The sequence below is a fragment of the Liolophura sinensis genome, chromosome 3 (genome assembly GCF_032854445.1).
Source record: "Liolophura sinensis isolate JHLJ2023 chromosome 3, CUHK_Ljap_v2, whole genome shotgun sequence".
Lineage (NCBI taxonomy): Eukaryota > Metazoa > Mollusca > Polyplacophora > Chitonida > Chitonidae > Liolophura > Liolophura sinensis.
The window spans coordinates 25,094,848-25,108,182 of NC_088297.1; the positions used below are offsets into that span (position 1 = coordinate 25,094,848).

The window sequence follows — 13,335 nt, forward strand, 5'->3', positions numbered from 1 at the left end:
TGTGACTGGGTGGGGTGTCATGTCTGGTGTCTATGGCATGATACATGTACATGTACTTCAGTGTCGGCAGCACTATGGCAGCACAGTCTCGTTTTGTGCCACAAAATTATACCCTGTATGTACACAAACCTAATGACTGGTCATCATATAAAAATGTTAAATATGATGTAAAATCTCCAGCATGCATAGCCGGGACATTATCTAGGGCAGGAATGTGGTACGAAGCTGGAGTAAACCAGAGCACATGCTAATCGTTAATTAACTCCCTTTTCCAAGTCACTGGCCAACCTGAGGAAAGTTACACATATGGCCAACCATAAAACAAACATGAAAAAAACAATACAGACATTTATTAACATGTATATTTTTATTATTATTTACTATTAAGCATTTAGTAAAAACAACAACAGAGTAACAACAAACAGGGTCAACTATTCCCGGAATAATAGCATGGGTAGACAAAGTTTTATAACTCGACTCAGTGTAAAAAGATAGAACTAGTAAGCTTGTGAATGAAAATGCATACTGTACACACTTTGGAGAATATAAAGTAGTCACTTGTTTAATCAGCATTACAGTCAGCCAAAATAGGTCACTTGAACAGGTAAACAGTGAGTCATATAGCTTAACCGGGGGTACATATCTTGTACATAGGTGAGTCTTAGGTGCTTGTCTTGCAGTAACAATGACATTATCATTTCGGTAAAAGAACTGGAAAATTATGGTATTTCACACTACACACTGTCATGTCTGACAATAACCTGGCTGATGATACATGTATCAGAACTCTGACTGGTTAGTGATATCTTAACTCTGACATGTTACCTGGTTAGTGATATCTGAAATTAACCTTGCTTGTGATATCTGGCATTCGTTGGGTTGGTAATATCTAACATCAATCTGGTTGGTGTTATCTGACACTAACCTGGCTGGTGATTAACCTGTTAGGTGATATCTGACTTCAACCTGGTTAATGTTATCTGACATTATCAGGGTTGGTGATATTTGACATTAACCTGGTTGGTGATATCTGGCATTGATAGGGTTGGTGATATCTACCATCAACTTGGTTGGTGATATCTGACATTAACCTGGTGGGTGATATCTAACCGACTGATGACACTAATCTTATGAGCAATATGTCTCACTTCTGGCACACATTACAATCACACATCCTGTGAGAAAATGGCAAGAGGACACTTTTGATATCTAACATTAAATACCAGATGTCATTACTGTATTATTTGTTTCATGACTGAAACTGAAATCCTTGCACTAGGTATTATACATTTTCTTCAATGCTTTGTAAAACTTCTATGGCAAAAACTGCTGCACCAAACACTGCTTAGTCAAACAGAAATCACTACTGGTGTAACAAATCTCTTCTTTATTCAGGTGGGACATATTTAGTATATTACTGGTTGAGTATTAAATTATCTAAAAATCAGCAGTTCTTATTAAAAACAAAAATCAGAACAAATTCTTCGAATATGCTAAGCTACCAACAAAAAAGACAGCGGCATATATATTTTTCAAGGTTATGAGAAACAGTGAAATAAGAGACAATCAAATGAATCTGAAAGTTATAGTTGTCTAGCCTTGTAGTAAGGCCATCAGAATATAAGCCAGTGACTATCTTCACAGACCATAAGTCAGTATCGATTAAAATGCGATTAAATAAAACGTGACAGAACATCCATTACCTCACAAATTAAAACTAAATTTTGAAATCTGAAGACATAAATAATTTGGAAGCATATACATTTGTCATAATTGAAGTTAACTGCAAACTTTGACACAATTAAAAGCTATATTTAACTTGACTGATCCAAGAAGTGTTATTTCACACACAGCATTACGGTGACTTACAATAGGTGATAACTAATTACTAATTAGCACAATGAATGAAGAAAGGTTTCTACTTTATTGTTGACAGTTATTTCTCCCTTGTAAACAGTTACCTACAGTGTAACTATATAAAGCTGATCAAATGACATAAGCTAGCTCTGCTATAACTTCATGGGAATACTAAAAAAATTTATAAATCTTTGAAACTTAGCACTGAACAAGCAGAGCACAAAGACATAAAAGGAGCAAACAGTTTTTTTACCTGTACAATCATTTCCCTTGTTGTATGTTCAGTACACTGAGAATAACCTACTACCCTGATTCTTCAGCCCCCTGTGGTACCAATATTTAAGTGATTTATTTATTTATTTGATTGGTGTTTTACGCCGTACTCAAGAATATTTCACTTATATGACGGTGGCCAGCATTATGGTGGGAGGAAACCGGTGGAAATCAACGACCATCCGCAGGTTTCTGACAGACCAATATTTTAGTGAGAATTATGGGGTGTAGAGAAATAATTTGCACAGTTCTATGAAGCTTCCATCCTTTGAGACAAAAATAAATCATTTTAGCATTAATTTCAAAATTCTACGCATAAAACACTGAAAAAAAGTGTTTCAGTGGTTGAAAATGGTGAAGATTGACGGCATAATGCCATAAGCACATGTGAGGTACAGTATGTATCCACAATCAAACTCTCATACTAGCCGATGTTTCCACCACTGCTTACTGTAAATTACGGTAAAGATAAAAAAATTGTAAAAAACGGCAGATCAGTTTGTAGCAACCATCGATGTGGGTATTGGACTGTGTGTAGTAGGTCAGTTTGTAGCAACCAATGCTGTGGGTATAGGACTGTGTGAAGTAGATCAGTTTGTAGCAACCATCGCTGTGGGTATAGGACTGTGTGAAGTTGATCAGTTTGTAGCAACCATCGCTGTGGGTATAGGAGTGTGTGAAGTAGATCAGTTTGTAGCAACCATCTCTGTGGGTATAGGACTGTGTGAAGTAGACCAGTTTGTAGCAACCATGTCTGTGGGTATAGGACTGTGTGAAGTAGATCAGTTTGTAGCAATCATCTCTGGGTATAGGACTGTGTGTAGTAGATCAGTTTGTAGCAACCAATGCTGTGGGTATGGGACTGTGTGAAGTAGATCAGTTTGTAGCAACCATCGATGTGGGTATAGGACTGTGTGAAGTAGATCAGTTTGTAGCAACCAATGCTGTGGGTATAGGACTGTGTGAAGTAGATCAGTTTGTAGCAACCATCACTGTGAGTATAGGACTGTGTGAAGTAGATCAGTTTGTAGCAACCATCGATGTGGGTATAGGGCTGTGTGAAGTAGATCAGTTTGTAGCAACCATCTCTGTGGGTATAGGACTGTGTGAAGTTGATCAGTTTGTAGCAACCATCGCTGTGGGTATAGGACTGTGTGAAGTTGATCAGTTTGTAGCAACCATTGCTGTGGGTATAGAACTGTGAAGTAGATCAGTTTGTAGCAGCCATGTCTGTGGGTATAGGACTGTATGAAGTAGATCAGTTTGTAGCAATCATCGCTATGGGTATAGGACTGTGTGAAGTAGATCAGTTTGTAGCAACCAATGTTGTGGGTATAGGACTGTGTGAAGTAGATCAGTTTGTAGCAACCAAAGCTGTGGGTATAGGACTGTGTGAAGTAAATCAGTTTGTAGCAACCATCACTGTGAGTATAGGACTGTGTGAAGTAGATCAGTTTGTAGCAACCATCGATGTGGGTATATGGCTGTGTGAAGTAGATCAGTTTGTAGCAACCATCTCTGTGGGTATAGGACTGTGTGAAGTTGATCAGTTTGTAGCAACCATCGCTGTGGGTATAGGACTGTGTGAAGCATATCAGTTTGTAGCAACCAATGCTGTGGATATAGGACTGTGTGAAGTAGATCAGTTTGAAGCAACCATCGCTGTGGATATAGGACTGTGTGAAGTAGATCAGTTTGTAGCAACCATCGATGTGGGTATAGGACTGTGTGAAGTAGATCAGTTTGTAGCAACCATGTCTGTGGGTATAGGACTGTGTGAAGTAGATCAGTTTGTAGCAACCATCGATGTGGGTATAGGACTGTGTGAAGTAGATCAGTTTGTAGCAACCATCGATGTGGATATAGGACTGTGTGAAGTAGATCAGTTTGTAGCAACCAATGCTGTGGGTATAGGACTGTGTGAAGTTGATCAGTTTGTAGCAACCGGGCAAGACTTAGGGATATGTTTTTGTACAAGGATATGGACTAAAAAAAAATGTTCATTACACTGAGCAAACACTACTACCGTAATTCTTCAACCTTTTCAACCGCCTTTGAAATCAATATTTTAGTGAGAACTGCTTTTGTACTATGTTTTTCTACAAGGGTATGGACTAAAAAAAAAAATTAATGAGAATGCTTGACATGGTAAAAGACACCTACATGTACAGTAACAGAGACTTCAAGAACTGCCCCACCCCTCCAACAAAATCAGTGATGTGAGCAGGGTAGACTGACACTCATTTTAGGGAAAAAAGTCTAATGAGAGAGACAGGATGAAGGATAAGACAGCATTTTTCTTAAGTGAGACTCTATGGTTTTTCTGAAAATGACACATTTCTACGACCTGATAAACAAAAAGACTAGACATCACCGAATGAGCAGCTGGCAAGCTATTAGTGTAGGTCAATGGTGTGTTTGGGCGTGAAATCCTAATCCAAACTTTCACCATAACCAGTCAGGGTTATGTGTGCAGCTAGATGGTATTGCTTGAGGACCTATTCACTGTGCATAATGCACAAGTGAACAAGCTCATCCACCGAATAATTACAAACTGAAATGAAATGAATTAGTTGGTAACGTTGTTATAGTGAGTGATGTGATATGTGGATGTCGCCTGGCAGATTCTCATTTCCAATTGTTAGACTGGATTAAAATTATTACTTTCAGACATTATGTCCGTGTCAGTAGTTTTTTCAGTATTTGATTTTGTTGTCTGAACAGCAGTGCTGACTATCTTGGTGGAAATCTAACTGGGCCTACTATAATTGACTTAACATTCCATCCAAAACAGTTCACATTTCAGAGATACATAAAGGACATAAACTATTACTTTTGGCACTGAAATTCACATTTTCCCAGTAGGATATCATCCTACCACATGTAGGTTAAACAAAAAGGCCTTAGAATCACACATTGGCAAACACAGCCTCAGACCAAATTTAAGGTTAAATACAGAATTAAAGTGTTCCTCTATGGGTAAAGTAATGGGAACATTGTTCATTGCATTCTGTGAGGTGAACACATGTTCCATACTGCTCTGTTTGCTTGTATCAACATCTACAGCTTTACAAGCATTTTATATATGCTCACCTGAATCCACACGCCAAAAAACACTGCTGATGTTTAACCCCAAAAATACTCTACACTTCCTTTAAAAAAGAAATTAAATGAAGACCGAATGTAAAATTCCAACTGTGTATGTGTTTTTTTTTTGTTTTTTTTTTTTCACAATGACTACAGTATTCACATACTTTTCCTGTTTGTAGCTTTTTAAACATCTATCTGCAAAATGGAAAATATCTAACAAATGGGCGTAAAACTGAGACTAAAATGGAGACTGGAAATACAAAACAGCGACAAGACCTCTCCTGAGGTTTGATGCTTGTCTACTAGTGCTTACACCTGGCCTGGTACAACAGCAGCAACTACCTGTGCATGAACTGGAGGCAAGGTTTTCTTTAATAACATCACTAAAACAAAGTTTTATCACCGTAACTATCCAGATCACAGTTTTTTTTATCAACTTTTCTAATCTTTTGATAATGTATTTTTTGCTACATCAACAAAATTATTACTTTCTAATACAACTAGCACATGTATATGTTTAAGAAACAATTTTCTTGTTCTACCCCAAAATACACCACAGAATGGTACTACACCTGGCATATGGTTTGTGTCATCTTTAGCGGAGAGTTTCGCTTGGACTTCTCATCGCATTTAGATTCAGTTAATCAGGATTTACATGTACAGTGTTTCACGACAGCTTACTACGCTCTCACGCATTTTAACAACTCTTATTAATATAGTCTACATGTACCTGGAGAATCTGATTAGTTTTGAGCTTAGAACTTAAACCTGGAGTTAAAACCCACATACAATCATACGGACACACACATCTTAATACGGGGTGGGTGGGGGGATTAACAGTTAGGTACACAAACTGCATCAGTTACAACCAAATATTTGATACAAAAAAATAATACTTCGTAACAATAAATAAATTAGACTCGTTAAAACTTACACACCATCCACATGAGGATTTCAGTCCATCAGCACAAATATGTGCCGTTAGCAAAAAGATAAATATCGTCACAACTACATGTATCATCTTCCTTCTTCACCAAGGACAAGGATAAACAGAAACATAGATGTAAATGTAGATGTACATGATTTACGTGCCTGTATAAATACATGTTCATGCAAACATCTGATGTATATACAGCTACATATAGATCTTCATATACATGTAGGTATATGTATGTATTAGTTTAGCCAATCACACTGCAGATAAAACTTGGACAGATGCGCTTGCAAGCCATTCAAATACAGTGAACTTTTGTGCAATAAAAACTAACACCACCAGTTTGGGTGGAGACAAAGTAAGAAAGGCCTTGTGAACTATCTAAGTTAATACACACAAAATGCTATGACATGTATCAAAGCTCAATCTTTTAAAACTGGTATCAGCTCACAGTATTTCCATGTGTCAACAGTCTATAGTCGGCAGACACTCGGTCCGCTCCGCTATGACGTAACAATGAGCTTTGTACAGTCATATCAGATCAAACTGCTGATGGCTGCCCACTAACACACTCTGTTACAAAACCACTCGCCTCTTCCCATAACTAATTAAACAAAATCTACCAATCTGTGAAACAATGAAAATTTCTACTAAGGTAATTTGCTCAAGGCTGCCTGAACAAGGATATTAACTAATGAAATTTGACTTTCTCCGTCATTAATGGATCTGAACACCTGGCATCAAACTGATCACGGTACAAAGACAAACTTCGTGTATTTATCAGTATGAAGTGTTTGACCCGATTACGCACTCAAATCACCTTCAGCTTAGACCACACGTACATACATTATACATTAATATCTATTTATCTTCACAGCAGTCTTAACGCATACCCAGCTGCTTAACAAAATATCCTGTCCTAACAAGCATTTTTTAGTCGCACAGCTAACATTTTATCCTAATATGAGCATATCTGTGATTAACAGACAAATACATGAACATATCACACCCAGTCAAAGCTCACAAACTAGAACTGGATAAACGGTTCCAACTTCCACTTGACATTCACCTAGGTTAAAATCTGATTAAATATTATCCTCCTCTTCTACTTCATCCACGCCCGCTGCCATGGCATCCGAGACGTACTTGCTTTCGTGTTTGGCCAAGATTCTCAGTAAGGGACGCAGCTTTAACCACCACTGGTGCTTCGGAAGACGTTGCCTGTAAATGGGATTGGAACGGGAATTAATTCACTGTGTAATTCGTACGTGATCACACAAGATCATTTTAAAATAAGACCAGCCCTAAAACCCTTTATTAATTTATTAATTCATCTGATAGTAGTCTAATGCTATATACACAAATTCTTCCCTTCCAAAATGGCAGTCAGTTTTATGGGTTGACAAAGCCAATAACATTTGGCAAGTTACAGACAAACTTTCTCACATTTGAAATACAGAAATGCATATTGTTGGAAGTCAAGAGGTCTTCAATGAACGCTAGACTGTCCATACAGCCACAGGAGCGTCATCAAGCACTTATTATCACCCAGGTCCAAGGAAGAGTAAAATTAGGGAGCTGTTACCATAGATACAGAAACCACTTATATTTATTTATTTAATTGATTGGTGTTTTACACCACACTCCAGAATCTTTCACTTATACCACGGCGACCAGCATTATGGTGGGAGGAAACCGTTCAGAGCCTGGGGGAAACCCACCACTTTTATAAGCGATGTGATACAGATACTATAATATTAATTCAGCCTTAAGTCATGAGTAAATCAGAACTTACTCAAAATTTGTACGCTCGGCCAGATTTTCAACAGGTGTGAACTCCAGGTGTCTCTTCTGCATTCCCAGAAGGGTGGCACTCTTGGGATCATCCGAGTAGACTGTACCTGTACAATGAGGGTTAGAATAGGTGACATTTCACACCAACATAGGTATAAATGATTGCCTATGTGTACTGGTGTGACTGTCATTCTGATTGACAAACTGATACCCGTATATTCTATAATCTATCCAGCGAAGCAAAAAACTGAACTAGATGAATGACAAATACTTTGCACACCACAGCTCAAAAAGCTGTGCAGTTTTAATCCTTTTGACTTAAATTAACCAAATTTGAGTTAAGATCGACTTCCAGAGGAAGTAATTACCATCGTCTCTAGAGTACTCTTCCACTTGGCCAATCAAATGTTCCACAGCCTTTGCGGCCATCTTTGTTCCATAGTTCCTGTCAAACGGAGTGGGTTGTCCCCCTTGTTGCATGTGACCGAGCACATTCATGCGGCATGTGAAGGTTCCCTTACCCTCCTCGCTGAACAACTGGTAGATGAAGTTGGTGGTGTAGTTGGAATTAGCATTCTCATTTCTACACAAGGAGGAATTAAAACAGAAAGTTTAAACACATATCATGATGTTTCTCACATTTATAGTTCTTGGGTGACAGTTGGTGACATCAGTCCAGTTTGTGTATGGAAAAGAAGCCAGCATGAGCTGAACCAGAGGGACCACGCTGGTGAGGGGCTCCTGGCTCATTGCACCGCGCTGGCACGCTGACCACCTTGGCCACAAAGCCCCCCAAAACAAACCTACACCTGATCAGATCACGATACAAGAGTTACACAAGGCTGCAATAAAACCAACACGAGAGGGATTTACACGTGGACTCCTTTATCAAAACATCAACAAATTTACATTTCTACTCAAGTTAGCTCGCACTGACAGGAAAAGTAGGGAAAAGGTGAGAGGATAACCTGATGCTGTGGTCAGGGTGACAAACCCTTATCAAGCCTGATCCTCTTTATTAACACCTTCATGCTTAGTACTAATTTAACAGAGGTTGTACCTGTGTAGGTCAGGTGTATAGATAGAGCAAGCCAAGACTGCCTGGAGTAAACTGATGGCCTTCACAGATACCTGACCAGCTTGCCGACTTCAAATCATGGCTAATCCTGCAAGAGTTTGGTTTGAACCTGAGACTTCATGGGGTTAGAGGCTGAATGCCTGGGATGAGAAAAATGCTGATTGTCTGGGTCAAGGAAAATGGCAGTTTTGACTAATATTTTTATTTATTTTATTTATTTATGTAATTGATGTTTTCTGCTGTACAAGAATATTTCACTTGCATGGTAGGAGGTAACCGAGTGAAACCCAGTGGGACACCCACGATAATCTGCAGGTTGTTGACAGACCTTCCCACATATGATCGGAGGGGAAGACAGAATGAGCTAAACTTCAACTCACAGCAACCATACTGATGAGACGTTCCGAGCACACTAATGACTAAACTAAGTTAGTCCACCTTACCGTAATATAAGACCTCTCTGGACACCCTTCTCATAGATCTTTGTCTTCAAATGACGAACATCTCCCTGAAAAACAGTGCAAAAGGAATGAAATTATTAAATTTAGCTGTTGAGTATTTTGCCATAAGAATTTATTCCTAAAACTGACCAAATAAATTTGACAGCATTGATCAGTGAGCATGCCAGAGCCTTAATGCCAAAAGTTTTACCAAAGCATGTATCTTGAAACTAAAATGTTTATGAAATTTATTTGTTGCATCCATTACATTTCTGTAACTTGTGAGTATTCTAAACAATTAAGCAACTTTCATACTAATAATTCACATGCCTGCTCATGACCTTGACGCTTTGCAAGGACTCATAACCCTGAAGCTCTGCATGGATTGATGCTTCTGAAGTTTTGTACTGGTGACCTTGCAGCTTTACACACACTCATGACCTTGAAGCTTTGCAGACCTATGACCTGATAGTTTTACACACTCATGACCTTGAAGCTTTACACACACTCGTGACCTTGAAGCTTTGCAGACCCATGGCCTTGTATATGTACACACTCATGACCTTGAAGCTTTACACACACTCATGACCTTGAAGCTTTGCATGGATTGAAACTTCTGAAGTTTTGTACTTCTGACCTTGAAGCTTTACACACATTCATGACCTTGAAGCTTTGCAGACCTATGACCTGATAGTTTTACACACTCATGACCTTGAAGCTTTACACACACTCGTGATCTTGAAGCTTTGCAGACCTATGACCTTGTATATTTACACACTCATGTCCTTGAAGCTTTACACACACTCATGACCTTGAAGCTTTACACATGACCTGGAAGCTTTGCAGACTCATGACCTTGAAGCTTTACACATACTTGTGACCCTGCAGCTTTAAACAGGGTCATAACCTTGGTTTACCTGAAGATCTTCCATGTTAAAACTCTCCTCATATATATAAGCCTGATCAGCACCTCCTGCCAGACCGCTCATGGTTGCTAGGTAACCACAGTACCCTCCCATTGTCTCCACAATGAACACTCGTCGCTTTGTACCCGTCGCAGACTGTTTGATACGATCACATATCTGTGGCGAAAGAAATAAAACAATAACACAAATGGAGTACAACAGACATATTTGCCTCTAGTTCTCTGTTCAAAAGGGGTATAAACAAGGGCGTCAGAAATTTGCTTTTCTCTTTTTCTGGATTGAATGTTCTCTCTATACTTTATCTTCATAAGACCAGATTTTTTTCTTTTTTTTTTCAGTTGCTTAATTTTTCACTTGCTTTCACCAAGTACATGATGCCAGCCAGTACAGTAAAGGTTTAGGAAATCAAAGTGCCTGGAAGCTGAGTGGTCTCCAGAGACCTTCATGCAAGACAGCATGAATGGCCTCTGAGAACAATGTAAGCTGGGGAATCTTAAAAATTCCCTGTCTGAGAATGGAACTCGCGTGACCCAGCAATATAACAAACATTGTACAGAACTGTTTGTGGAGGCATATACACCGCACTCTCACTGCACCACACAGAGGCCCAACCACACACCATCTAAGCAGAGATGGACATAAGCTTGCTTACATCTGTGATTTCATTGAGGGCAGTGTCAGCACCAAGGCTGAAGTCGGTGCCGGGGACGTTGTTGGAGATGGTGCATGGGATTACCACCATTGGGATGCAGAAGGCTTTGTAATTCTTCCTCTCCTGTGTCATCTGAAGCACACTGTAATAAGCCTGTTCGGAGAAAAAAATACAATCTGCAAGTTTTCTGTGATAAACCTGAACATGCTTGTAATACATGTGTATTATTTCCTACTTTGTTATTCTAGTACATTTTAGTATGCTTGTGCGAAGAAGAAAGTAGAAAAATTTTTAAAGTTACATAACAGAATCAAATATGCTTGGCTGATAATTTATGTATAAACTCAGGGCTTTTTTCCCCTCTCGAGTTGTACATGTAGTAAGGCTATTTACCGAAAAAAAGGCACATTTCAAAGTATACAATGAGAGATCTGATCATGTCTGACTAGTGTAAATTTCTTTATTTCACGCTTTTCCACTACCTTTCTCTGTTTTGACTACAATATTTTCACATGCCAAACATGTAGCCATCAAAGTTTCCAATAACACACAGGGCACTGATCTGGTGCTTCTCCATGACAGACAGACACACACACACATACACACTCACAGACAGACACACACACACAGACAGACAGGCAGACACACACACAGATGTATATAAATCCCACCTCAAATCCTCCAATAACACACAGGGCATTGATCTGGTGCTTCTCCATGGCAGACAGACAGACAGACACACACACACACACACACACACACACAGACAGACAGACAGACACACACACACACAGACAGAAAGACAGGTTTACAGACAGAAAGACAGGTTTACAGACAGAAACAGAAAGCTTGTCACGTATATAAATCCTACCTCAAATCCTCCAATAACACACAGGGCATTGATCTGGTGCTTCTCCATGGCAGACAGACACACAGACAGACAGACACACACACACACAGAAAGACAGGTTTACAGACAGAAACAGAAAGCTTGTCACGTATATAAATCCTACCTCAAATCCTCCAATAACACACAGGGCATTGATCTGGTGATTCTAGATGGCAGACAGACACACAGACAGACTGACAGACAGACAGGTTTACAGACAGAAACAGAAAGCTTGTCACGTATATAAATCCTACCTCAAATCCTCCAATAACACACAGGGCATTGATCTGGTGCTTCTCCATGGCAGCTGCAATCTTCTCATAGCCCACTTTACCAGCTGTCTGCCTGTGGGCAAGCCAACAAAAATGCATTTATTTATCTGAGTGTTTGTTAAGCATCATACTCAAAACATTTTCACTTAAATGATGGCCGAAAGTTTTAATGGGTGGAGGAAACCTGAGTGTTCAGGGTAAACTGATCTTTGGCATGTTACTAACTCCTCAATGCCTGTTAGACCACGCATACAGCCACACCTGATTGGTCGACAGCGTACTGTAAGAGCGGTAACAGCAAGAGTTCAGGATGAACAAATTCACAGTTCAAGGATGGGGTTGCTAATTGTTTTATTTATCTGACGGTTTTTTTATGCCACATTCAAGAATATTTCACTTATAAAACGACGGCCAGCATTATGGTAGGTAGAAACCAAGAAGACCCGGAGGGAAACGCACAACCATCTGCAAATTGCTGACAGATCCCGCACTCTGCAAGTCCTAGCAAACACATGCGCCTTAACCACTCAAACACGACCAACCCTTCTGATGAGGTTTTAGTAACTGCACCTGGCGTCCACTGATAAGATGGTTCATTCAAGTCACTGGCCTGCTACCAGCTAGCTACTGAAGTGACTGTAGTCAGTTTTAATCTGGCTGGACCTGTGTCTCATTAAACACAATCCTACCTGACACACCTGTATCTAAGGGGAAAAGACATCACCGAGTTCACACACATGTACGTAAAGAAATCACAGTATGATCAAAGCTGTTATTAAACTTTTTAAGGTATTCCCCCCCCCCTTCCCTGTGCTAGGTGTTGCTATGGTTACTGACTTCTTTGTTCCCAGTAAAGAACCTCCAGCACTTGACCAACCAGTAACCTCTGTCCAGGATATAGGTTTCACCTGCAACAGAAAATCAGTCAATCACAACTCCGATTGTACATGTATAACGCACAGTTGTACTTGAGTAAAATGTAGTATAAACATGTAAATAGCCAAAACAATAGCATAACAAAATATCATGTTGATAAACAAAGTGATAGATTGGTATTAAACTGACAAAACTACTCTATTTAATGACAAAATGGCAGCCTAAGTTGACAGGACAGGATTTGATTCATACTA

The 13,335-nt window shown here is 39.3% G+C and overlaps 1 protein-coding gene across 2 annotated transcripts in view; it reads right to left on the reverse strand.

Annotated features, from left to right (window-relative positions):
- Positions 1-348: 348 nt before the first annotated feature.
- The window catches only part of LOC135463598 (ATP-dependent 6-phosphofructokinase-like), a 39,122-nt gene continuing 26,135 nt past the window's right edge, over positions 349-13,335 (reverse strand). For both annotated transcript variants that reach the window (XM_064740915.1, XM_064740914.1), the window contains 8 exons: positions 13,043-13,113; positions 12,188-12,278; positions 11,045-11,197; positions 10,384-10,548; positions 9,470-9,534; positions 8,317-8,531; positions 7,950-8,055; positions 349-7,375 (listed from right to left, as the gene is read on the reverse strand). In XM_064740915.1, the coding sequence (XP_064596985.1) occupies positions 7,240-7,375; positions 7,950-8,055; positions 8,317-8,531; positions 9,470-9,534; positions 10,384-10,548; positions 11,045-11,197; positions 12,188-12,278; positions 13,043-13,113 (1,002 nt within the window). In that variant the 3' untranslated portion in view covers positions 349-7,239. The remainder of the gene's footprint in view (positions 7,376-7,949; positions 8,056-8,316; positions 8,532-9,469; positions 9,535-10,383; positions 10,549-11,044; positions 11,198-12,187; positions 12,279-13,042; positions 13,114-13,335) is intronic.